The sequence below is a fragment of the Neophocaena asiaeorientalis genome, unplaced genomic scaffold (assembly GCF_003031525.2).
Source record: "Neophocaena asiaeorientalis asiaeorientalis breed wild unplaced genomic scaffold, Neophocaena_asiaeorientalis_V1.1 scaffold110, whole genome shotgun sequence".
NCBI lineage: Eukaryota > Metazoa > Chordata > Mammalia > Artiodactyla > Phocoenidae > Neophocaena > Neophocaena asiaeorientalis.
Window position 1 is genome coordinate 3,637,732 of NW_020175053.1, and position 23,257 is coordinate 3,660,988.

At 45.7% G+C, this 23,257-nt stretch overlaps 1 protein-coding gene across 3 annotated transcripts in view; it reads left to right on the forward strand.

The window, feature by feature from the left end:
• Positions 1–23,257, forward strand: part of RAB31 (RAB31, member RAS oncogene family) — a 107,034-nt gene that overhangs the window by 33,324 nt on the left and 50,453 nt on the right. For all 3 annotated transcript variants that reach the window (XR_003005762.1, XM_024763846.1, XM_024763845.1), the window contains exons 2-3: positions 7,207–7,286; positions 11,406–11,487. Coding sequence is in view for 2 of the 3 variants with exons in the window: in XM_024763846.1 (XP_024619614.1) it covers positions 7,207–7,286; positions 11,406–11,487 (162 nt within the window). In the remaining variant the exon portion in view is untranslated. The remainder of the gene's footprint in view (positions 1–7,206; positions 7,287–11,405; positions 11,488–23,257) is intronic.

Below are 23,257 nucleotides of genomic sequence, written 5' to 3' on the forward strand. Positions count from 1 at the left end.
GATGTGACTGAAGATCTTTCCACAGGCAATAGAAACAGAACCTGCAGAGAATCTAGATAATGGACTTATCAGACATCTTTAAAACACGTATGTTCATTACGTTCAAGGAAATAAAAGTCATGATTTCAAGCTTTGGCATGCAATCGAAAACTGCACAATAGAAATTTATTTATATCAGGAAATCAATAAATGGGTTCATCATCACATTAGGTACGTCTGTAGAAAGAACTGGAAGATAGGTTAGAATAATTCCAAATTGAAACTCGGACAAAAAGATGGAAAATAAAGAAAAGAATATAAAAGACATATATGGTAAGGGAAGAAAGTTTAATACAGGCACAGTTGGAGTCCCAGAAGGCGAGAAGAGGTATGATAGACCAGAGACGATGCTAGAAGAAGTGACAGTAGACATTTCTCCATAGAAAATGCCTGGCTGGGTGGCCGGAGCTTTAGTCACTGTCCTTATGACTGTTTGGCCCACTCCTGCTCCTATGAAAGGTTGGGATTATTGGCAATATTACTGGAGTCCAAATGCAGGAGACTGTGTTCCCCAAAGATCTCTTTACTCCTGGGGCGTTCTGCTTGGACTGCAGGCCTGGTTCACACTGGCTGGAACCCCCAGGTTGAAAGTAGAATGAATTTTCCTATGGAAACAATAGTACAAATGGATGTCGGGGTTTTCTGTTGTATAGTGCTATAGTGCAGGGGCAAGCTTGGGAAATAATCATTTATTTACAGCATTATGTCAACAGAAGAATACACACCTGAGTTTCAAGTGATGGGCCAACAAATGCAGTTTGGAACACAGCTGTCAGCCGTCCTGTTGACGTCTTGGGGTGGCCTGTGTGATCTCAGTCACTACGGTCTGTCTTTGATTCCTTTGAAAGTTTAGGTCTGATGTGTAAGTGATCTGACTTGCAGGAATCAGGACTTAATCTTGCCTCCCGTCCTCGTATCTTGCGGGCTGCACAGGCACGAGTAAGTCAATGAGGGCATGGACGCATGCCTTCTGGAGAGAGATGGTTTGGCCAGTGGGTATGGGGGAGGGGAAGTCTGAAGGTCGATGAAGCCTTTGCTGATTATAGGACTGCAGGCAAGTCACATAAACGTTTAGACCACAGCTTCCTAACATGGGAAATGTGGACAGTACATCTGTCCTCTGAAGGATTGTTGTGAGCACCCAGTGAGATAAAGGAAGTAGACGTGTGCCTATGTTCCTTGTTGAACCATCTGATCATCTCTCTTGGGGCTTTCAGCCTCCTCATTTTTGCTTATTTCTTCATATTCTCTAGCAGGATTTTTTTACATTTCTCCTGGGCATTTTTTGCACCTGAGACATGGCACCTTATTCCCTCTGTGTGGACTTGAGATTGTGTTCGTATACATCTAGAGGATTGTGGACGTTTCCAAGCTATGTTCACTCTTGTCCTTGGGACCTCAATCTAGATGCTTAAATTCATTTATGCTATTTGTATGCTTAAAATTCGGTCTGTAAGCAGTTTTTCCCATGAGAGTAAACAAAGTCTAGTGCCTCCCCACATGCCCGTCGCGTGCAGGGGTGTGTCCAGTGTCCTGGACAAGGCCTTCACTCCCCTGGGTCAGACTCCACCCTCCTCTCAGCTTCCCTCACTTTTGGGCTCAGAGGATCAAACTGTCAGCCACCCCGCGGTTCTGCCTGTTTCTCTCCACCCACAAGACCTGGCTGGCCTCTCTCATCCTCCTAAATTCCTAACTTAACTCCTTCTCGACACGTCAGACACTTAAGGCTTTTTAGAAGTAATGTAACGCTTAAAGTCTAAACACTTAAATAAATGGTTGACTGAGTGAAACAAATCAACAAATAAATGTAAAAATCCTTGCTGGTTGGGTTCTGATTGCCAGACCAGAGACAGATGCTGGAGTTAGCATTTCCATAGTTCACATTATGTGCAAATAGTATTCTACCTCTTTGATGTTTTGATAGGTCTGAGATGAAAGCTTCACGAGTACCATCTATTAATTTAAAGTTATGTTTTAGGTGATTTCTAATTTTTATAAATAATACCTCAGTGAACCTTTTTTTTTTTTTTTTTTTTTTTTTTTTTTGTGGTACGCGGGCCTCTCACTGTTGTGGCCTCTCCCACTGCGGAGCACAGGCTCCGGACGCGCAGGCTCAGCGGCCATGGCTCATGGGCCCAGCTGCTCCGTGGCATGTGGGATCCTCCCGGGCCGGGGCACGAACCCGTGTCCCCTGCATTGGCAGGCGGACTCTCAACCACTGCGCCACCAGGGAAGCCCTCAGTGAACTTTTTTTGTGCTCATTTTTTCCCCTTCTTTTAATTGCATTCTTAGGAATGGAATTCCTGAGTCTGTAGGTCTTGTTATCGTTTGCAGTTTCCTATCCATAAGAGGCATGTAGATTTATAATGTTATCAACGGTATACATTCCTTATTAGTTTCTCAACCTTACCGCCTGTAAAGATGTCTAGAGCGTCTGTAGAGCAGTGCTTCGTGAGTTTGGAGTGGAGTGGCTGGGAGGAGTGGGTGGAAGGTCGGGAGAAGGCAGCTGTCTGTCCTGGGAACCCACCTTGATCGGGCTTTAGTGATTCTCTGCGGAGCTGGGTTGAAAAGGTTCCTGAAATAATGTGTCCTGAGTTGATTTGTGACGTCTTCCATTAGAGCAGGATCACGTAGCTGTGATATAGCTGCCTAGGATTTCCCGTTCTCTATTCTGAGAGGTGGGAACCCTATCTGCAGCCTGTTGCCCTAGTCCAGGAGTGAATTAAGTGGCACCTAGAGATTTATGTGGCAGCAGCTGAAAGTTTGTGGTTCGTGATTCCAGATTTACACGTGATTAATAATGGGGACCGTTCAAACAGCAGAGAGTGTCATGGCAGAGTATGTGATTGTTCGCAGAGAATTGTATTATTAGCCCCAAATAATAGCAATAACGTCTATGGGAGGAATATCCAGGAAGTAGCAGGAACCGATAGCTCGGCCTCAAAATGGCTCTGGTATCAACTGTACAAGTTAGAATACAAAGAAATCCTGTTTATCCCCCAGGGAGGATTGTACTAAATTTTATTCCTGCTTTGTGCAGTCAGAATTGGTTTTATTCTCGTGGGAGCGACCTAAATGTCCATCGACAGATGAATGGATAAAGAAGATGTGGTATATATCTACTATGAAATATTACTCAGCCATAAGAAGAATGAAATAATGCCATTTGCAGCAACATGGATGGACCTAGAGATTGTCATACTAAGTGAAGTAAACCAGGCAGACAAAGACAAATACATGATGTCGCTTATATGTGGAATCTAAAAAAATATATATACAAATGAGCTTATTTACAAAACAGAAATAGAGCCACAGACATAGAAAACAAACTTATGGTTACCAAAAGGGAAAGGCGGGAAGGGATAAATTAAGAGTTTGGAATTAACATATACACACTGCTGTATATAAAATAGATAAACAACAAAGACCTACTGTACAGCACAGGGAACTCTACTCAATATTTTGTAAGAAACTATAAGGGAAAAGAATTTGAACAAGAGTATACAGATATAGGTATAGATGTGTGTGTATGTATAACTGAATCACTGTGCTGTACACCTGAAACTAACACGACATTATAAATCAACTATACTTCAGTTAAAAAAAAAATTGGTTCTATTCTAATGCCTCCCCGGTAGTTGGCAATATGTCCCCCTTTCGTTAAGGCAAAACCCAGTGGACGTATCTTTAGGACATGTGACTCTACTAAGGAAGGTAACTCTGGAAAGCAATAGTCAAAGCACTCCTTGTGGGTTCTAGAAATGGACTTTTTTAAAAAGAAATTTACATTTGACAGGGCGGTTGATTTAACCCCATGAGAGCCTTTAAGGATTTCACCGGGACTCAGAAAATTAGGTTCTGACTCTGCGGCCTGTTGTGTGACCTCAGAAGCCACGCAGCTTCCTCTTGTGCAGAACTAGAGGCTGGACGGGGCTGTGACAGTCTCCTCATCTCAGGAAGCGAACAAGCTTCCTTCCATCGGTGTCAAGTCCCCCGGAAGTAACGGGGCCATGGAGAGCCGTGAGCAGCCCGGGCCTCGCCCCTTCTCTTTCTCCTCTGCCTCCTTATCCACCCAGGATTTCCTGCTTCAGACCTTTGCCGTTTCCCGTGGGATAGTCATGACTTAGGGCGTGTTCCTCCTGTGTGTGTGTGTCATGGTCTGAATGAGGTCCTGCAGGAAAAGGAAGTCACCAAGCTGAGTGATTCATGAGAAGCGCCGGCATCCTGCCTGGCTCCTCTGCCATCCTCGAGCCGGGCCTTCCCCTCGTGGCTGGAGGGGGAACAGCAGGCACGGGAGGACGAGGTCCCCGGGTCATCACAAAGCCGTTGGCCCCGCAAGATGATTTAGGCCGTGCTTTGTAAGAATATTTTCCTTTCGGAGAGAAACTAAAACTTAGCCTATCCTTTTGTCCTGTATTTCCTTCCTGTCAATTGTGTAAGAGAGAGATGTTGGGAGTTACATTGTAGAAAGAAAAGAAACACTGAGTGTATTTGTTGGAAGAATGAGCTTCAATCTAAATTTGAGCAGGCTGACTGCTTTAACTATGCAGGACCAGGGGTATTTTAGCTTGAATTATCCAGAGAAGATGATGAATAGAGATGAATAATTTGGAATTTTGGCTTTGGAATATTTCATCTTTAAGGGGATTTTAAGGGTTGGCCTCGCAGAACCCTAGGGCTGTTTGGAGGATTTGGAGCCAGTTTTGAGCTGAGCCCTTGCGTAGAGCAAATGGATGCACTCCAAAACATGCCCCCGGAGCAGAATCATGACCCCAAGGATGCACCCTGGAGCCCTGGAGCCAGCCCCTCCCTTAGAGGGCAAGCTCCCTGCTGCTGGGCGGAGGCTGTCAAGGGGCCGTCTTCCCAGCTGGGAAGGAGGGCGGCCTGGGTGGCAGCCAAGTTCTTCCGTGTCCAGTGTCTCCGGGGCTGCGAGGACCGCAGGATGGCAAGGGTGTGCTCATCCACGGGGGCTTTAAGAGCAGCTGAGATGGGAAGGAGGGCCTTGTGGTTTGGGGGGAGTGAGGAATATTAGCTGTAATCCCTCCCGAAGGTGCAGCTCAGAAATAGCAGTGGCATTGATTTGGAGTCAGAGGAGCTGATGTTTCCATTCTGTCCTCACCTCTCTGAGCTCCGCACAGCGTTGCCTACACTGCAGAGAGACAGTGCTTGGTGCGCTTTCCCTGGGGCTCGGGACCAGCGCAGGCCGCGTGCACCGGGAGCTGACGCCTTCTGGACACTGACTTTCTGATGAGGATCCTGAGCCCACAGCCCTCTCACCCCAGGTTTGCTGGAATGACCCCCTGAATGTAGGAACGAAAGGGCATGCCCGTAGTTCAGACAGGCAGTGGTGTTTCAAATCTCATTTCATATTTCAGTGTCTAGAGAAAAACACCTTTATCTGAGTTTCAGCGTTTTCTCCTTGATCTGTAGGCTTTTAACGTTATTTATTTATTTATTTTTCGGCACGCGGGCCTCTCCCGTTGCGAAGCACAGGCTCCGGACACGCAGGCTCAGCGGCCATGGCTCACGGGCCCAGCCGCTCCGCGGCATGTGGGATCTTCCTGGACCAGGGCACGAACCCGTGTCCCCTGCATCGGCAGGCGAACTCTCAACCACCACGCCACCGGGGAAGCCCTAACGTTATATTTTTAAGAGAAGTGTATCCGTATGTTTTTTCCTTCTTGGGCTAAATGTGTCTCGTTTCCCTTTCACTATCCATCTCGAGTCTACGTGATGCCCTCAGAGCAGGGCAACAGGACTTTTCAGCGCACCCTGCGGCCGCTCTCAAAGCACAGCTGCTGGCAGCTGGGGCAGTTGCTTTGCTCTCCTTCCCCTGCTTTCTGGAAAATCTCTCGACTTCACCTTGTAACTCTTCCTTTGAAATTTCCACTTCTACCATCGGATTTTTAATTTCTGAGGGGTCCCTCTTAACTTTCTGAATGATCTGCTAAAATTGCATCCTGCACTTTTTTTTGTGGGTATAAGTGTCTGGTATTTCTTAGCTGAGCCTTTCTTTTTAAAAGATTAAAATGCATTCCCAAAGCTTTGTTTGCACGGGGGCTTGTGGGTGGGTGCACACGTGGCCTGTAGTTGGGGGACACCACATATCAAGGGTCTGCAGGGTTTTCCTCTTCCCCAGAGGGGCACCCTCGCCTCTTCCATCTGGGGTCCCACAGGCCAGGGCAGTAGCCCCGGGGCCCCCTGAGTTGCATGTGGAGTCCCGAGCCAGCCGGTCGCTGATACACAGTTCCTGGAGAGTCAGCCTCCTGGGTCCTCATGGAATGTCCCTTCCCTGGTTATGTGCCTGGGGCGCCCAGGGTGTTATTTTGTGCAGCTTTTCACCTGATTCTGATTCCAGCGTCACCCTCCAGCTCTTGATACCTTCAGGGAATGTGGGCGTGGACTGACTTGCTCTCCTCCCTGCAGGCCCTTTGGCTCCAGTGACACCCCCTCCCCCAACACTGCTTCTCGCTGTCATCACTGGTCTGATGGTTGTCTCTTCTCCCATCTCTTTGACCTTGTGAATTTGTGTTTTGTATTCCTTGAACCTATTGACCAAGTGTTTTGGAAGGGACTGCAGAAAAACGCATGTGTCCTAGTTCCAGTGTGTAACTGGACCCCTATCCTAATCAGCTTTAAAGAATTATTTAACAGAGAAAGAGCTGAGATGCGACCTTTATATAATTGAGCAAAACTGGAGGTTCTTATGCAGCCATCAGATTCTAGAGAGAAAATGTTAGAAATGCAATAATTAGAATTCATCATTTTTACAGGGCGATACCTAGAAAAATAGGTTACATCTTTTTAGAGTGCTAAAGTTTTGAACAAAATCAATTCTATTTCTAGCAAAACAATGTGATGCATTGCCATATGTCTTAGACCTCTCCAAAAATTTCCAAATTTCTGGAAATAAATGTACTGTGAACATACCAATTCTAGGTTAGTTACCGTGTATAGATGGGACATGTTTCTTAAACTCATTTTTACCATACTTCTTTTCATTTTATGAAAGCAATACGATTTCATTGTTGAAATGCTGGTATGAAATAGAGGAAAATATCCCCCTTCCCACCAACTGGAAGTAAGCTCCCGTGTCCTGGGTTCTGTTTAGACTCGGTCAGAATCGGCGGCTTTGATCTTCACGGCTGTGTTCTCTTCCTCTTCCAGGACACCGGTGTTGGGAAATCGAGCATCGTGTGTCGCTTTGTCCAGGATCACTTTGACCACAACATCAGCCCAACCATTGGGTGAGTTCTCATCTGTTCTTCTAATTCACCTTTCCTCCTTTCTAAGCGCTCAGAGAGGTCATTCTGTGTCTGAGCCTTCAAGTGGTTTCATCCCAGCCAGTGAGAACCAATCCCAACTGTAAAGACTTGGACAGAAATTCAGGGACCTTTTAGGCAGTGTGTCCAGTCTTACTGTCCCTGTCAATCCCCTCCATCCCCCCAACCAGCCTCCTCACACTGCAGCCTAAGGCCATTTCCTTGATCTCCAAGAGCGTTATTCTGCAAATCATGCTGGCTTTATTTCCAGATGGAAGTCGAGACTTGGGGCAAATCCCTGAGGGTTCTGCTTTGGGTTCTGCTTTGACTTCGCCTGCGGGGAAACCGGGAACGCATCCACTCACTGCAGAGCTGTCTGCACAGCCTGTGGGCAGATTGATTTTCCTTTCCTGGCTTAATCCAATGTCAGCATCTCCTTTCTAACGCTTGGGAGGCGAGGGGAGGATTGCTCACCCCAGACCCCGACCTTGGAATGTAGGAGCGTTTTCCTGTTCCATTTTCCCCTTTCCTTACGGACGCCTTTGCCAGATGCGCTTTTGCTGTGCGGTTTTGCAGGTGCCTGATATTTCACTGTCGTAGAACTTGGCCTGGCTTAGTTTTCTCCCTGAAGACAGCATGCTCTCTGCAGAGAGCAAGGTTTGGTCTTCCTCAGCAGAGAAACAATGTGTGTATAAATTTGGGGAACTGGGTAGGATTGATGAGGACAGGGCGATGGTCTCCATCAGCCGTAAGTGGAGAAAATTCATGGCGGGCACACAGCAAACTTCTGACTCACAACAAGTGAGTCCTCTGGGAGTCCACCTCCCTCCCACTGTGATCGCTGTGCTGGGGAAAGACCGAAGGCTGTGAAAGGGCAGCGTTTCAGCAGCGAAAGTTCATCCTTATCGTCCTGTGACTCATAAGAAACCCTGGCTGCTGTTCAGGCAGATTGTCGGCGTCCTGAACAGACGTGTGTGTGCACCTCCCTTTCTATTTCGACCTTTACAAGGAAATTGTGTTAGCTTCTCCGCCAGACTTTGCTTCCCGCAGGGAACGAAGTCAGTTCAGCATTGCTCACTCTCATGGCTCAAGAAGGCAGCTAGAGGGAAGAGACGATGCCTGAGAGTCTGAAGTCGTAAGCTAGCAAGGAGGCTGAAAAAAAACCCCAAACAACCAAAAGACCAGTGGTTGCCAGTCTTCATTTCACATAGTGATATAGTCTTTCTCCTAGTGGCAGGAAATCAGGGACAGAGAGGGGTGTGTGCATGTGTGCATGTACGCGCGTGTGTGTGCAGTGTGTCTGCACATATAGGTATATACGTACATATATATATGATACTCATTACTACTGTGACTAGAGCTGTTCCTCACGGGCTTACTGTGTACCAAGGTGGGGATTTCACACCTATCATTTCCTCATTTGACCCTACAACAGCCCGTAGATTATGCAGAATAGATTTGGGACCTGTTTCACAGGTGAGCAAACTAGGTCTCAGATTTACCCGCCTCTTATCTGTAAAGTGAAGGGGTTGGCCTGGATTTTTTTTTTTTTTTCCCCAGTTAGTAAAGTCTAAGATTTTAAAGGCACACACTTAGTTTTCTAAGCCTGAGAACTTGTTACGGGCAGAGTTGCTGTATTATTTATCCCATTGCCTAGAATATATTGAAAAATGAATGAAAGTCTGCTTACATCAAAGTTAGAAACAAAACCAAAAATAAGTACCGAGACAAAATATTGATATAGCTGTCCACATAAAATTTAAAAAAGCGTTTTTGGAAAAAATCCATAAGCCAAGTTAAAGGGCAAAGATTTAACTGGAAGAATATTTTTTAAAATATACTGTTACAAAAGGTTGGTGTAAAATACTCAAAAAGTACATAAGAAAGGGATGAACATCCCAACTGAAAAGTGGGAAAAGGTCACGAACTAAAGATTCACAAAAGCAAAACAAGTGAACAGTGAACACTAAAATGATGTCCAGACTTATGATAACTATAACAAAAACAGGAATGAGATACCATTTTCTATGTGTCATCCTGAAAGATTTGAAAGATTCTTGGTTGGGGAAAAGGTCATCTCATACACTGCGGTGGGCATACAGGTTGGTACAACCCACCGTTTGGTGAACGTAGCAACGTGGAGAATATATGCTTCTAAGAATTAAGTCCAAAGAATAGTGTACAAGGACACAAAGGTTTAGGTACAACAATATTCATGTAACTATTGTCATAATAGTGAAAAATAGGTGATGAAGATGAACTTACATCCATAACATGGTATGTAATATGCAGTCCCTTTAGATAATGATGTTGATCTATATTCATAGAAATTGAAAGATGTCCACAATATGTAAAGTGGAGGAAAAACAAAATTTATGTATCACCAGTTTGGGGGTAAAAGTTGTGAAAAGATCATACCAACTTATTAGCAGTGATTGTGGCTAGGTAGTGAAATTACAGTTGATTTTACTTTCCTGCTTTATTTTCATTTTTTGAATTTCTTTTTTGTGAAATACTTGTATTGCTTTTATAATGAGAAAAGTAGTAAAGATATTTTTATTTTTGGAATATATTTGCTCTGACCGGTAATCTGGGATGTATAGTTTAAGAACCCTTAAAGAAATGAAATGTCATGGGGCAGATGCGATATTGATCATATTAGGTCATATCACTTAGAAAAATACTTAGAATTTCCACTTAGTACAATTGTATGTTGATAATTACAACTATTAACCTTGGTGTGTGTGTATGTTGTGGGAACAGTATGGGAATTGCAGGGCCGAATACCTTTCTCCCTGGGACTTCTGTAGTTTGCCTCTTAGTCTTGGGGGAAGGGAGTGGAAATTGAGGAAATATTACTGGGCTGAGTGCTGAGTGGTTGGTCGCAGGGCTGGACTCTGCACCGGACCAGGAGGGCCTGCGGGGTCCATGAAAGTGAGAGACGCCCTGACACGTTTCCCCTGCAGACTCCGGTGTGCATCTCCTAAGGAGAACATGAGGAGGACACCATTATTGTACCTAGAAAGTTAGTTCGATTCAATGATAATATCTGACATGTCGTCTAAATTTAAAGTTCTCCAGTTGTCCTCAAAATGTCTTTTGAAGCGCTTTTCCTCCTAATCCAGGGTCTCCAGGGTCCAGTCTCGGTCCATACAGTGCATTTGGTTGTTTTGTCTCTTTCTCTTAATCTAGAACAATTCCCCTGCCTTTTGTTTTGTTTGCTTTTCATGACACTGACTTATTCCGAGCGTTCAGGCCGTTGTCTGGTAGAATGTTCCCCATTCCAGATTTGCCCGATTGCTTCCTCATGATTAAATTCAGATTAAACATTTTTGCCTGGAATGCTGCCCAGGTGATGCGTGTACTAATCCCATCACATCAGGAGGCTCCTCGTGTCTGGCTGTCACAGGATTGGAGAGGCTTGCTATTTTTTAATGAATGGGAAGCTTTATCCAGTACAAGGATTTTTACATCTTTCCTGAGCACAAAGAAAAAGCTTTAAGAGGAACTATGCAAAAAAGAAAATACCAAGTGTTTCGTTATCTACTGAGGATTTCAAATCCTTCCTTTTTCTTGGCGAAAGCAAATGTTTCTTAAGCTACCCATCTTTATCCCTGCGCTTAGGCAAGCAGGATGGGAATGAGATACAGTATTCTAATCATTGCTACCAGTGCTGGATTCATAGAGCAGGGAGTATACGCCACTGTTTGCACCTCTGCAGGGCCCACACTGTCAAATGCCCGAATACCAGCTGCTTTTTCACTCTTCACTGTGGTGATAATATGTTTTTAAAATCTAAGGTTTTATTTTCTTTCCTGATTTCAGGCATAATATCTTAGAACAATTGAAGATAAATGTTTTGGAAACAGTGTTTTGAATGCATTCTTTGCCTTCTCCCCCGCTAAACCCCCCTTGTACTAACAGAAAATGCAGAATATTTTTTTTGGTCACAGGACTCCACAGCCCTTCTTTCCTCTCCGTGACCCCTGAGAGGAGAGCTTCTGGAGTCCTGCAGAGGCTCCACCTTCACTTGCCGGAAACAGGAGTCTTTGTGAAGGTTGTAGGGGTGATTGGTAACGTGGAGATGTCGGTTTTCTTTTTCAGGGCATCTTTTATGACCAAAACAGTGCCTTGTGGAAATGAACTTCATAAATTCCTCATCTGGGACACTGCTGGTCAGGAACGGGTAAGAACGTGCTGCTACTGGCTTTCTAGGGAAAATCCTGGGGGGAAAAATGCCAGCGACCAACCGTTTCTTTGTATTTGGCAAGACTACTGGTTGCTAGTGATAGAAACCCAGCTTGACATAATTTAAGCAAAAAAGGAAATGTACTCTTCAGCTATGAGAAAAAGAAGGGGGCAAAATCATCTTTGGGTGAGGCTGAGTTCCATTCCCGCCAACGTGCTGTCCAGGGCGTCCATCTCTATTCAGTTTTCTTGGCTTGCTTACCTTTATTTTATTTATTTTTAATTAATGTTTTTGGCTGCACTGGGTCTTCATTGTTGCGTGCGGGCTTTCTCTAGTGGCGAGCAGGGGCTACTCTTCATTGCGGTGCGAGGGCTTCTCGTTGCAGTGGCTTCTCTTGCTGCAGAGCACGGGCTCTAGGTGCGCAGGCTTCAGTAGTTGTGGCGCACGGGCTTCCTTGCTCCGCGGCATGTGGGATCTTCCCAGAGCAGGGCTCGAACCCGTGTCCCCTGCATTGGCAGGCGGATTCTTAACCACTGCGCCACCAGGGAAGTCCTTGGCTTGCTTACCTTTAAATTGACTTCATTTTTAGGCTGACCCACCAGCTTCCCTTCCACGAGGGTGGCAAGGAGGCCTCATCAGCAACCCCAGGAAGCAGGCGCCTCTTCCCAGACCTGCCCCTGGGGTCCTCCTCCACCTGGTCATGTGCTCGGGGGCTGTGGCACCCCTGCTGGTGGGGCCAGGCAGTACACTTACCCGTGGAGGTGAGGGCTACGTTCAGCTGCGCCTGAACCCTGCTGGCTGGGAGCCGGACGGGCTTTGTTCCCTGAGGAAAGTCTGGGTTCTCTTGCTCGGAAACAGGGCAATGGACATTGGGTTACCAGAAACAGCAGATGACTGCTTTCTTATTCCTGATTCTTTTTCTTTGCTGAAGATATTTATGGAGAAGATTACTCAAGAACCTCACATCTTTAGATGTTAAAAAGTGACATAACAAACACCAGCAGACTGTCTAGAACAGAGAATGTGTGTAGTAAGTAGAGCGTGTGTTATCAAAGTTGAGAGGGGTGGCCAGGAGAAGTGAACACAGCGGTAACCGATACTTCAAAACTCATCTTCAACGAGAGTTTTCAGCCTGATCAAAACTTTCACCAGAGCTTGTGATCGTGGAGTGACAGGTTGAACTTCCCCTGATCTGGTCCCAGCTCAGACGTCACCTTCTCTTCCCACCCTGCCTAGAATGTCAGCACTTCCTCCCCGCCCTCCCCACCCCATTTTTCTCCATAGCCCTTACCAGCCTCTAATACACCACTGAATTCACTTATCGATTCTGTGGACCGTCTCCCTCTCAAAGAAAGAGAATCCGGGGTTCAGGATAATCCATCATTTTTCATCATCAGCTCCTAACAAATCAAGCGTGTGTTTATATAATTTTCATTTTCTATAAATCCACTCTTAAAATGAACATTCCAGCGTTTGTAGATTAAGGTGTTTCAGAGATTTTCTTTTAATTGGGACGAATCTTCTGTCCTACAATGCTAACCTCATTAGAATGTCTTCTATTTCTCTCTGGAATTGAGAGTGCAGATATGCACGTATGAAGCTGCTGCCTGGGGCCCCTCTTTCTCTCTGTTTCCTGAAGTGAGGGGGATGGATTCCAGGGGAAATGTCTTCTTAGGGACCTCTTCTGCATGTACTTGTGTGTTCTCTGTAGTAGATCTGCTAGTTTTTTGTTTTGGGAGTTTGAGGGGTTGTTATTTAAACTTAAGCAGTGAGGTTTTCTTGCTCCCCTTTTTACTTTTGCCCATGAAATAGTTGCTTTTGCAGCTGCTTTTATTGAGTGTAATAAGTCAATTTTACGTAGATCTGGCAGCACTGTGGCTTCTACCGCCGGCTGCCGTGTCCTGAGGGCTTGTTGTGCTCCAGCCCTGTGCTGAGTGCCTTCTGTGCACCAATGCATTTAGCCTGCTCACAACACTCTGAGCTGGGGACTGTCTTTATCTCCATTTACAGGGGAGGTCACCCAGGCACAGAGAGGTTAAGTAACTTTCTCAAGATCACACAGCTAATAAGGTGTAAAGCTGAAATTTGAATCCAGCAGTCTGGGTCCTGTGCTTTATAGTTCTGTTATGATAGAAAAATCATACAAAACCATACAGTTGAAAGTGAAATTATCCAAAATCCCAACCCCCACATATTTCCACTGTTGACATTAGGTGACCATCCTTCAGATAGCTCACTGTGTGTGCTGATAATTTCATATCAATGGGATCATAATGTCTTTATAATCTGCCGTTTTCACTTGATAATAGTGTCCTTAAAGGGAGATTTCTGTATAATCTAAACAGGACATTTGACATTTACTTACTTATTCCAATAAAATATTCAAGGGGTCGATTGCTTTTGATGAAATTTGGCTCTAAAGTGACTCTTTTAGTTTGGAGTCTGGCCCACTTAGCATCTCAAAGCAACATAGCAATAAAATTTTTTTCATATGACTGTATTTTTAATTCTTCTAATTGCTTTTCTAAAATTTGACTCTTAGAGGTTATAGACACCTGTGACTATATTACTGTGCCTATAATTTGAAAAGTGTTAGCCTTGTAAGTGCAAGGCACACCTCCATACTAGTGATTTTCTTTATACTTCAGGGAAGAGGGATGGGGTTTGGGTGGTAACTTCAGGTGAATCCAGTTTGTGGAGAGCGAGTGAGCCGTATCCACCCGGACTCTTGGTTGTCCGATCCCTCTGACCCTCGAAGGGCTGGTGTGTGACTCCCGGCTGACCTTGTCTGTGGTCCCCCTGTGCGGTCCCCTGTCTCTCAAGGATGGCAGTCTTTCAGTCGTTTCGGCAGCTCGTTGCGGGACTTAATCGTGCTCGTAATGACGTTCCCTCGTGTTTGAGCTAAAAATAAATTCCTTGCTGTTGCTGGTGCAGAGTGCTGTTGGTTCTCTCATTAATTGCTGGAGTCCAGTGCGTTTTATTTTTCCTCCTTATCTTCATAGAAATCTGCTGCTGTTCTCCTTAGTTTTCACAACGCTAAACAAACCCAGTCTCTTTGGATTTATGAGTTGACAATATCAAGACAGATTTCTGTGTCCTCAAGGAGGGAGACTGCTGAGTGCAGTGCTTTGCATATGTTAATTTCTCAAAATTAGAGCAAGTCTGTGTCTGCCTGGCACACACGGCACTTCCGTCGATGCGCTACTTCCTGCCGGTACTAATCCTGCATTATACGTGTGGCACAGATTCGTACTCTTGAAAGTTTATTTTTCCCTCTGGGCACTGAAGATGTAAAGGGATCCCGGTTCTCCTGTCCTTGTATAAGAGTGCATTCATTCTTTTTTTGTTTTAAATTTTATTGAAGTATAGTTGATTTACAGTGTTGTGTTGATTTCTGCTGTATAGCAAAGTGACTCACTTATACATATGTATATTCTTTTCCATTACAGTTTATCACAGGATATTGAATATAGGTCCCTGTGCTGTACAGTAGGACCTTGTTGTTTATCCATCCTATATATAAGAGTTTGCCTCTGCTAATCCCAAACTCCCAGTCCTTCCCTGCCCACCCCCCATTGGCAACCACAAGTCTGTTCTCTCTGTCTGTGAGTGTGTTTCTGTTTCATAGATATGTTCATTTGTGTCGTACTTTAGATTTCACATATAAGTGATATCATGTGGTATTTGGCTTTCTCTTTCTGACTTGATTTAGTATGATCATCTCTAGGTCCATCCATGTTGCTGCAAATGGCATTATTTCATTCTTTTTTGTGGCCGAATAATATTCCATTGTATATATGTACCACATCTTCTTTATCCATTCCTCTGTTGATGGACATTTAGGTTGTTTCCATGTCTTGGCTATTGTGAATAGTGCTGCTATGAACATAGGGGTGCATGTATCTTTTCAAACTAGAGTTTTGTCTGGGTGTAAGAGTGCATTCTTTCTTGATATGTTGTCTTAATTTTGCTTTTAGTTCAGCCATATATGATGGGCATCCTCTAGTTCTTTCAATGGCAAATGGTAATCCACTGAGTGCCTCTGTAAGAAAAATGGTTTAAAAGAAATGTAACCATTTCCAATTGATTGTTGAATCCAATTTGTTAACAGATTACCATTTTCCAGATTTGTGCATTTACTTTGCTGCTCCCCAGAGGGGTGTTGCGAGGGAAGAGTGCCCGTGTTGGAGCTCGGTGGGAGCTTTTGGGGTTTCCACCCTGCCCTGTTCACATGGGTGCTGGTTTCCGCTCCATGCTGATCTGTGAGGAGGACCAGCGGTAGGTGAGCAAAGCCCCTAGAAGGATGCACTCAGGAGCTGCAGCTCAGGGAGAACCCCGGGAAGAGAAAGGAACTTATCTGCCCAGGTCTGTCGTCCCATCGTCAGAATTTGTGAGGGCAGATGAGACTTCTGTCCCACGGTATCAACACATCATTCCTTCCCTCCGAGTGTCCTTTGTTTTTTCACTTAAACTGGGGACCAGCATATCCTCATTGCTATTAAATATCACAATGTGAGATGCAACCTTCACTTTCTAGATGTGTGCTTCTAGATCCTTCTGTGCCTGCTTTAAAACACAATCACAATCTATAGAATAACGCCATTGAAAATGTCAGTATCTTGGGAAAATGTCAGGCTTCCTTCTCTTGGTCTGATCCATCAGAGCAGCATTATTTTAAGAATCTAACCTGGAAAAATATTAGCATCATCTTATTCTTTTTTAAAAAATTAATTAATTAATTAAATTTATTTTTGGCTGTGTTGGGTCTTTGTTGCTGCACGTGGGCTTTCTCTAGTTGTGGTGAGCGGGGGCTACTCTTTGTTGCGGTGCGCAGGCTTCTCTCATTGTGGTGGCTTCTCTTGTTGCAGAGCACGGGCTCTAGGTGTGCAGGCTTCAGTAGTTGTGGCACGCGGGCTTCAGTAGTTGTGGCTCGCGGGCTCTAAGTGCACAGGCTCAGTAGTTGTGGCGCACGGGCTTAGTTCCTCCACGGCATGTGGGATCTTCCCGGACCAGAGCTCGAACCCGTGTCCCCTGCATTGGCAGGCGGGTTCTTAACCACTGCGCCACCAGGGAAGCCCTCATCTTATTCTTTTGTTTCATTTGGTTAGAGTCAGTGTTATAGCTGTCTGTCTTTCCTAGTAGACTGCCTGAGCCGTAACGGTTGCATTTGTGTAATTTTGGTTTCAAATGAACCACAGTCACAGGCTCCACAAAGGCAAGTTGATGATTCCGTTATTAGCATAAAAACTCTCCAGTCCTCTGCAAACATCTGAAGTTGGATAGACTGGCTTCTGAAATCAAGCTCATTGTTTTATGCTTTTTAAGGATGAAATTGAAGAACACACATACAGACTGAAAAATAGCCTCCCCTCAAATCCCCCAGCCCTCGGCTAATTTCAGTCTCTAGGTTTTCCTAAGCTGGACATTTCATATAAATGGACTCATGCAGTCTGTGGGTTTTCTGACTGTCTTCTTTCACTGAGCATAATGTCATCAAGGTTCATCTGTGTTGTAGCTGGGTCAGTACTTCCTCCTTACGGCTGTTTATGTTCCATCGTATGGATTACTACATTTTGTTTATCCATCCATCAGTCGATGGACGTTTGGGTTGTTTACACTTTTTGGCTTTTATGAATAAATAATGCTGTGAACATTCTTGTACAAGGCTTTGTGCAGATGCATTTTAAAAAATCTCTTGGGTATGTATCTAGGGGTGAAATTGGTTGTGACTCTTAAGTTTAGCATTCTGAGGAGCTGCCAAGCTGTTTTCCAAAGTGGTTGCACCGTTTTATATTCCTACCAGCAATGCATGAGGTTCCAGTCTCTCCACATTTTCTCCAACACTTGTCTTTGCCTAACTCAGGGTCACTGGATTTACTCCTGTATGTTCGTCTGAGAGTTTTATAGTCTTAGTTCTTACATTTAGCTCTCTGATCATTTGTTGTTACTTTTTGTGTATCTTGGTAAGAAGGGAATTCAGCTTCATTCTTTGTATGTCAGTATCATACACACAATTGAGAAGACTATTCTTTGCCCAGTTAGTTGTCTTGGCACCTCTGTTGAAGATCAGTTGGCCACACGTGTGAGGGTTTAATTCCTGACTCTCAGTCCTATTCCTTTGATCTAAAATTTTCCTGTCGCTTTGTAGTAAGCTTTGGAATTGGGAAGTATGAGTCCTCCAACTTTGTATTTCTTTTTCAAGGTTCTTTTGGCTCTTCTGGGTCCCTTGCATTTGCACATGAATTGTAGGATCAGCTTGTAAATGTTCATCAAAAAAACTCCAGTTAGGATTTTGATAGGGATTGTATTGAATCCATAGTGAATTTGAGGTTGCCTACTCCTTAAGCCTTTAAATTATAAGTGATAAGTGAGTTTCACGCTGTCTTCCATCTTTTTGGAGATTACTCGTGATTTGGAAGTGCAGTCTTGACCTCACAGTAGTACCTAAAGAAAAAAATGTTGAATAAAGTATTAAACTTTTTAAATGTTTAAATGTGGTCCCTGTAGTAAATTCATGTAGTACCATAAACAAGGTCATATTTGTGAAGTTATCACTTACAATGTACCAAACCATTATTAGACTTGAAATTTATGCTGTTTGACTAAATATATTTTTTTAAAAGAAGGAATCAGTCATCAAAGTAGTAGTATTTGCAGCTGATTTAGTTTTATTTCAGCAATATTATCTAACCCAAGACCAGACTTTATGACTTAATACATACTGCTAATGATAATGCGATAATATTCTGAAACCCATTGATTCAAAAGGCTTATGGTCACTTTCCTAGTAAGCGCACAGACTTTTTTTTTTTCCCCAATTGTGAGAGATTTAAAAGATTCCAGAAAAGATATACTAAAGAGCTATATTGGCACCACCCGGGTTTGTTTAATCTTTACCTGCCCCTTCTGTCGGGGGTTTTCCTTGAGCCCCGGGTGCCTGAAGAAGGAAAAGCCACTGAGGCCCCAGGAGCTGATGGCGTCATGGGTGCAGTTGTGAAGACTTGGGTGCCCGGGCTGGTTAGCGGTACTGCTCGTTCCCCTACTGCGGCTGAATTCTGCCAGCACCTACCAGTGTCCCATCATTTGGAAACTTAGGTGATTGGAGGTCGGGTGCTGGGATGCAGCTGGGAATGCCGTGGCCTCACTGCTGGGTCTGAATGGGTCCTTGAGAAGGAAAAGAGAACTGAAGACAGCAAGTATCTGAGGTCAAGTTCAGGCTCGTTTACAGACATCAAAAGAAACCTGTCTGCTCTCGTTCCGTCTTTCTCAGGGCCCTGGAGTCCATGGTCAGGAAAGTGGTTCACTATTCATAGGCTGCAGCTACAGTAAGAGGAAATTTTGACCTTCAGGAATCCTTGAAGAAAGAGGCCTCTTACAGGCTCCAAATGAGCTGCTCTTTGTTTTCTCCCCCGCTCGCCTTGCAGCCCCTGGAAAGAGAGGCCCAGCACCCAGCGCGGAGCACACACTTGGAGCACTGCTGGGGGCGCTCCACCCTGGGGCGCCTCCTCGCAAACTTCCATGGGGGTCTCCCTTCAGTGGGAGGAGATAGAGTACATGCACCCCCCTCCCCCAGAGAACAGTGCTGTCACAGTGTGAATTGAGGTCCGAATAAGGGAACTACCCCCTCGCTCCATCACCCACCAAGAACGCTCCCAGAAAGGAAAACTGGATGAAGGTTTTGTGGGAAGAAGACAGCTTAGAAACCTGCAGATGTGCTGTGTGCTATTAATATGAGATCAACAGCTGTCGACGGGGCCGGGTCACAGCAGCTCCTCTTATTTATTTATTTATTTTTATTTTTATTTTTTAAAATTTTTATTGGAGTAGAGTTGATTTAAAATGTTGTGTTAGTTTCTATTGTACTGCAAAGTGAATGAGTTATACATATACATAGATCCACTCTTTTTTAGATTCTTTTCCCATATAGGCCATTACAAAGCGTTGAGTAGAGTTCCCTGTGCTATACAGTAGGTTCTCATTAGTTATCTGTTTTATATATGGTAGTGTTTATATGTCAATCCCAGTCTTCCAATTTGTCCCTCCCCTCCGCTTTCCCTCCCTGGTAACCATAAGTTTGTTTTCTACACCTGTGACTCTGTTTTATAAATAAGATGGTTTGTACCATTTTTTTGAGTTTCCACATATAAGGACTATCACGTGATACCTGTCTTTGTCTTGACTGACTTCACTCTCTATGACAGTCTCTAGGTCCATCCACATTACTGCACATGACATTATTTCATTCTTTTTTAGCAGCTCCTCTTAGAAGAAGCCCCAGGAGTCTCCTTTAGTTAAAAGTGGTCCAGCCCAAGAGGGGCAGTTATCTGGCGGCAGAAACTACAGGAAAAGAGCCTGACAGTGGTGTGGGAGAGGGGACAGAGCTAGCTGCTCATAGACCTGGTCCCCAGGGTTGTTCAGTGTGTGGGTGTTGGTGTCATTTAGGAAAATAGGACTTTAGGTGCAGAATTGCCCTCCTGTGTGTCGGAGATGCTGCTGACAGGAGAGCAAGAGGAAGGACACGTCCATGTACAAAATAATAAATCCTTCGGGAAACACTGTAAACGTCTCTGCCCTCGGCCAGTGGGATGGGACACTGGAAGTGGGGAAGGGGATGGGGAGTGGGGATCCAGGAGTGGGGGGCGGGAGTCTCAGCCCTGAGCTGGTCTGAAAGGGACCCAGCCCCTTGCCCTCTGCATCCTCCCCATCATGACAGACGCCACTATCTTCCTTTGTTCCCCAGAGGGCATCTCCCTGTCCTGTGGAGGGATGTGACTCCTCTAGATGAAGATGCTTCGATAGCTGCGCTTTTACTGTGTGTATCTAGTCTGGGATGTGACACCCTAAGTGGCTTCTAATTGTGGGGATGGTCTGTGCCGCTTGGGTTGAGGCCAGTTTCCCTCTGTGACTCTGAAGCAACCTGGGGCAGAGAGCAGGTCGTGTCTACACGGGGACAGAGGAGTGTCCTCTGAGAGGGACCTCACCCTGTGTGCCTTTATCTCCAGAACAGCCCCTCTGGAGGCAGCGCTTCCACCCTCCACTCCAAGGAAAATGTGCACTTTGGAGGACGGGGATTTGTCTGTCTTCTTCACCTTCTCTGTTTCCTGTGGCTTCAAACAACCCGGGCTCACGCTCTCACAGGTCCGGGCAGGTTCCTTCGCAGAGGCTCTGGGGAGAATCTGTTTCCTGGCCTTTTACAGAGTCCGCCCACAGTCTTTGGTTTGTGGCTTCTTCGTCCATCTTCGAAGCCAGCAGCAGAGCAGCTTCAAGTTTCTCTGACTCTCCTGCCTCCCTCTTCCATGTGAGAGGACCCTTGTGATGACACTGGGCTCACCTGGTAGCCCAGGGTAATTGTCCATCCCAGGATCAGCTGGCCAGGAACCCAGTGCCCGTCGCTGTGCACCGCAACATCGCCATAGGTCCAGGGATTAGGTGGAAACCTTTGGGGGCTGTTATCCTACCTACCAGCCCTGAGTCTCCATGGCTTAGAACGGTCCCTGTCACGTGTCGGGTGTCCAGGTGATAGCTGATGAACGAATGAGTAAAGTTAGTGCCAACCCGTATCTTCATCTCTGTAAGCAATGCTTCATTTCAGAGAATCAGCTGATGAGTGGAAAAAGCGTGGAATTTGGGGTCAGAAGACCTGTGTTCAAGGTCTTTTAAGAGCAGTGTGTCTGTGGGCAATTTACGTAATCACCCGGAGCCTCAGCTTTCTCATCTGTACAATGGGAACACCCACACACACACCCCATCCCCCTGTCTAGCCTGCCTGCACAGGGTTACTGGCTCATCCTGTGGGTTCAGTCTCTGAATGTTTGTTGAGTTCCTGCTGCTGCCCAGATAGGGGGTCACCGAAGGTTCTCGGAGGAGGTGGCAGCTGAGAAATGTGTGAATGAAGGAGGGGGCGAGCCATGTGGGTGTGGGTGGAGGAGGGTCCCGCTGGGGGAAAAACCTGGGACTCCTTGTGGCTGCAGGTTCAGGCCTGGTGCCCCAGCGATGAGGGCCTTAGACACCACAGTCCAGGGGGTGGATTTTATGCTAAGTTAGACAGATGTTGAACAGGAAGGTGACACAATTTGACTTATATTTGAAGAAAAGTCCTTATGCTTTACAGTTAACATGATATGATGTCAAGTGTTTGCTGCATTGGACTCCAGTGGTGGGGGTGGGCTGGGTGGTAAGGGGGGGCGGATATTAGGGGCCGCGGGTCAGGGGTGCTGAGTCTGGGGGATAAGAGCACCGACGTGCTTTATACTCTGCTCTCTTCTTGTGTGTGTGTTTGAAAATTTCCACGATAAAAAGTTAAAAATAGATTCGACAGTGTATGTAAACAAATATCACAACCCAGCAGTAAAAGATAGCATCCCCCAGCCCCCGCTGTGCAGCCAGCGTGGAGGCCACGGCCACATCTAAATGCACTGATGGAAGCTTTGGGACAGTGGGTCACGGGAGGCCGACCTGGGCTCAGGAAGGCGATTGCACGGGGTGGGGGCAGGTGGGGCAGGTTTCCCCGTGGCTGCATCGAGGGCCAGCTTTGCTGGCACCGGGGTGGCCGGCACCTGTAAGTGCGGGGTCGCCAGCTCGGGTACGATCCCGGGTGATGCTCTGTGGTCCCACTCCGCGGGGGACTCGCCTCCACGATGGGACATTGAAGCTCAGAGGGCCGAGGACGCAGAGCCTGGAGGAGAGAGGGGGAGACGTGACCCCATCACCGCTTTTCCTCTGATGATTTAGGGGCAAGTGGGGCACACGTGGTTCTGCACTTATAGGACCGCTCCCCACCCCCTCGCGCCAGCCAACTGGACTGAGAGCCGAGGGTCCCCGTGGTTGGGTTTTTCATGGGTGGGAGAAACGTGAATTGCTACAGCGCTTTGAAACCTCGACTTCTGTCTTACACATTATTCTAGGGATCAGAATAGGCCAGCTCACGACCTTGTCTTTTAAAACACACTGATCCTCTTCCCCTTACTCCCACGCCGACACCGTTTTTGTGGAAAGACATTTGGATTTGGTCATATCATTTTCCGCTACAGAAGGTTTGCACGCACCTTGTCAGGTGACCCTAAACCGCAGCTTCCTCCTGGGACTTTTGCTTTAACCCTTTGATCTCCGAATGCAGAGGAAGCCCTTTGACATTAACTGGCACATTAAAAGAAAAAAGAAAGCAGAGGGGGAAAAAAATCCCCTCTCATTGCAAAAGTAGTGTATCTTCTTAAAAAATTAAAACAAAATAATTAGGAAATATGGAAACAAGTGATGGTTTGCCTATAATGGCATTATTCAGAAATAACCATTATAATAGGCTTTTCTGTTAAACTTTACGTGTTATCGGATTTTAGGGCATCTGAGTAGGCATATTAAATAGGCCGCTGCTTTTCTGTGGAGAGAGAGGGTCTGTGTAAAACTTAGAAACGCTCTTCTGAATGACACAGAAAGTACATTCAGTAGTGGTTTTTCCATTCAACTTTTGCCAGCTGAGAATGTCGGAATGTCAGGAATTTTCCTCTACCACTTCCCTCTTTGTTTGAATCCTGAGGGACCTCGGGATGTATTTTGGCTTCTGCCCTTGAGTGTGCGTGGCCCTGGTGTTCTGGGGGAGGGTGAGAATTTCTGCTCGAGCGCTGGCCCCCGAGACAGACCAGCACTGGCTCCCAGGCTGCGTGGAAGCTTCTCACCAGGGACAGAGCGTTCTCTGAAAATCCTAAAACAACCAATCCCTGAAGTTCCAGGACCCGATGCCATAGCCCTCTGGCTTGGGTTACTCATCTGG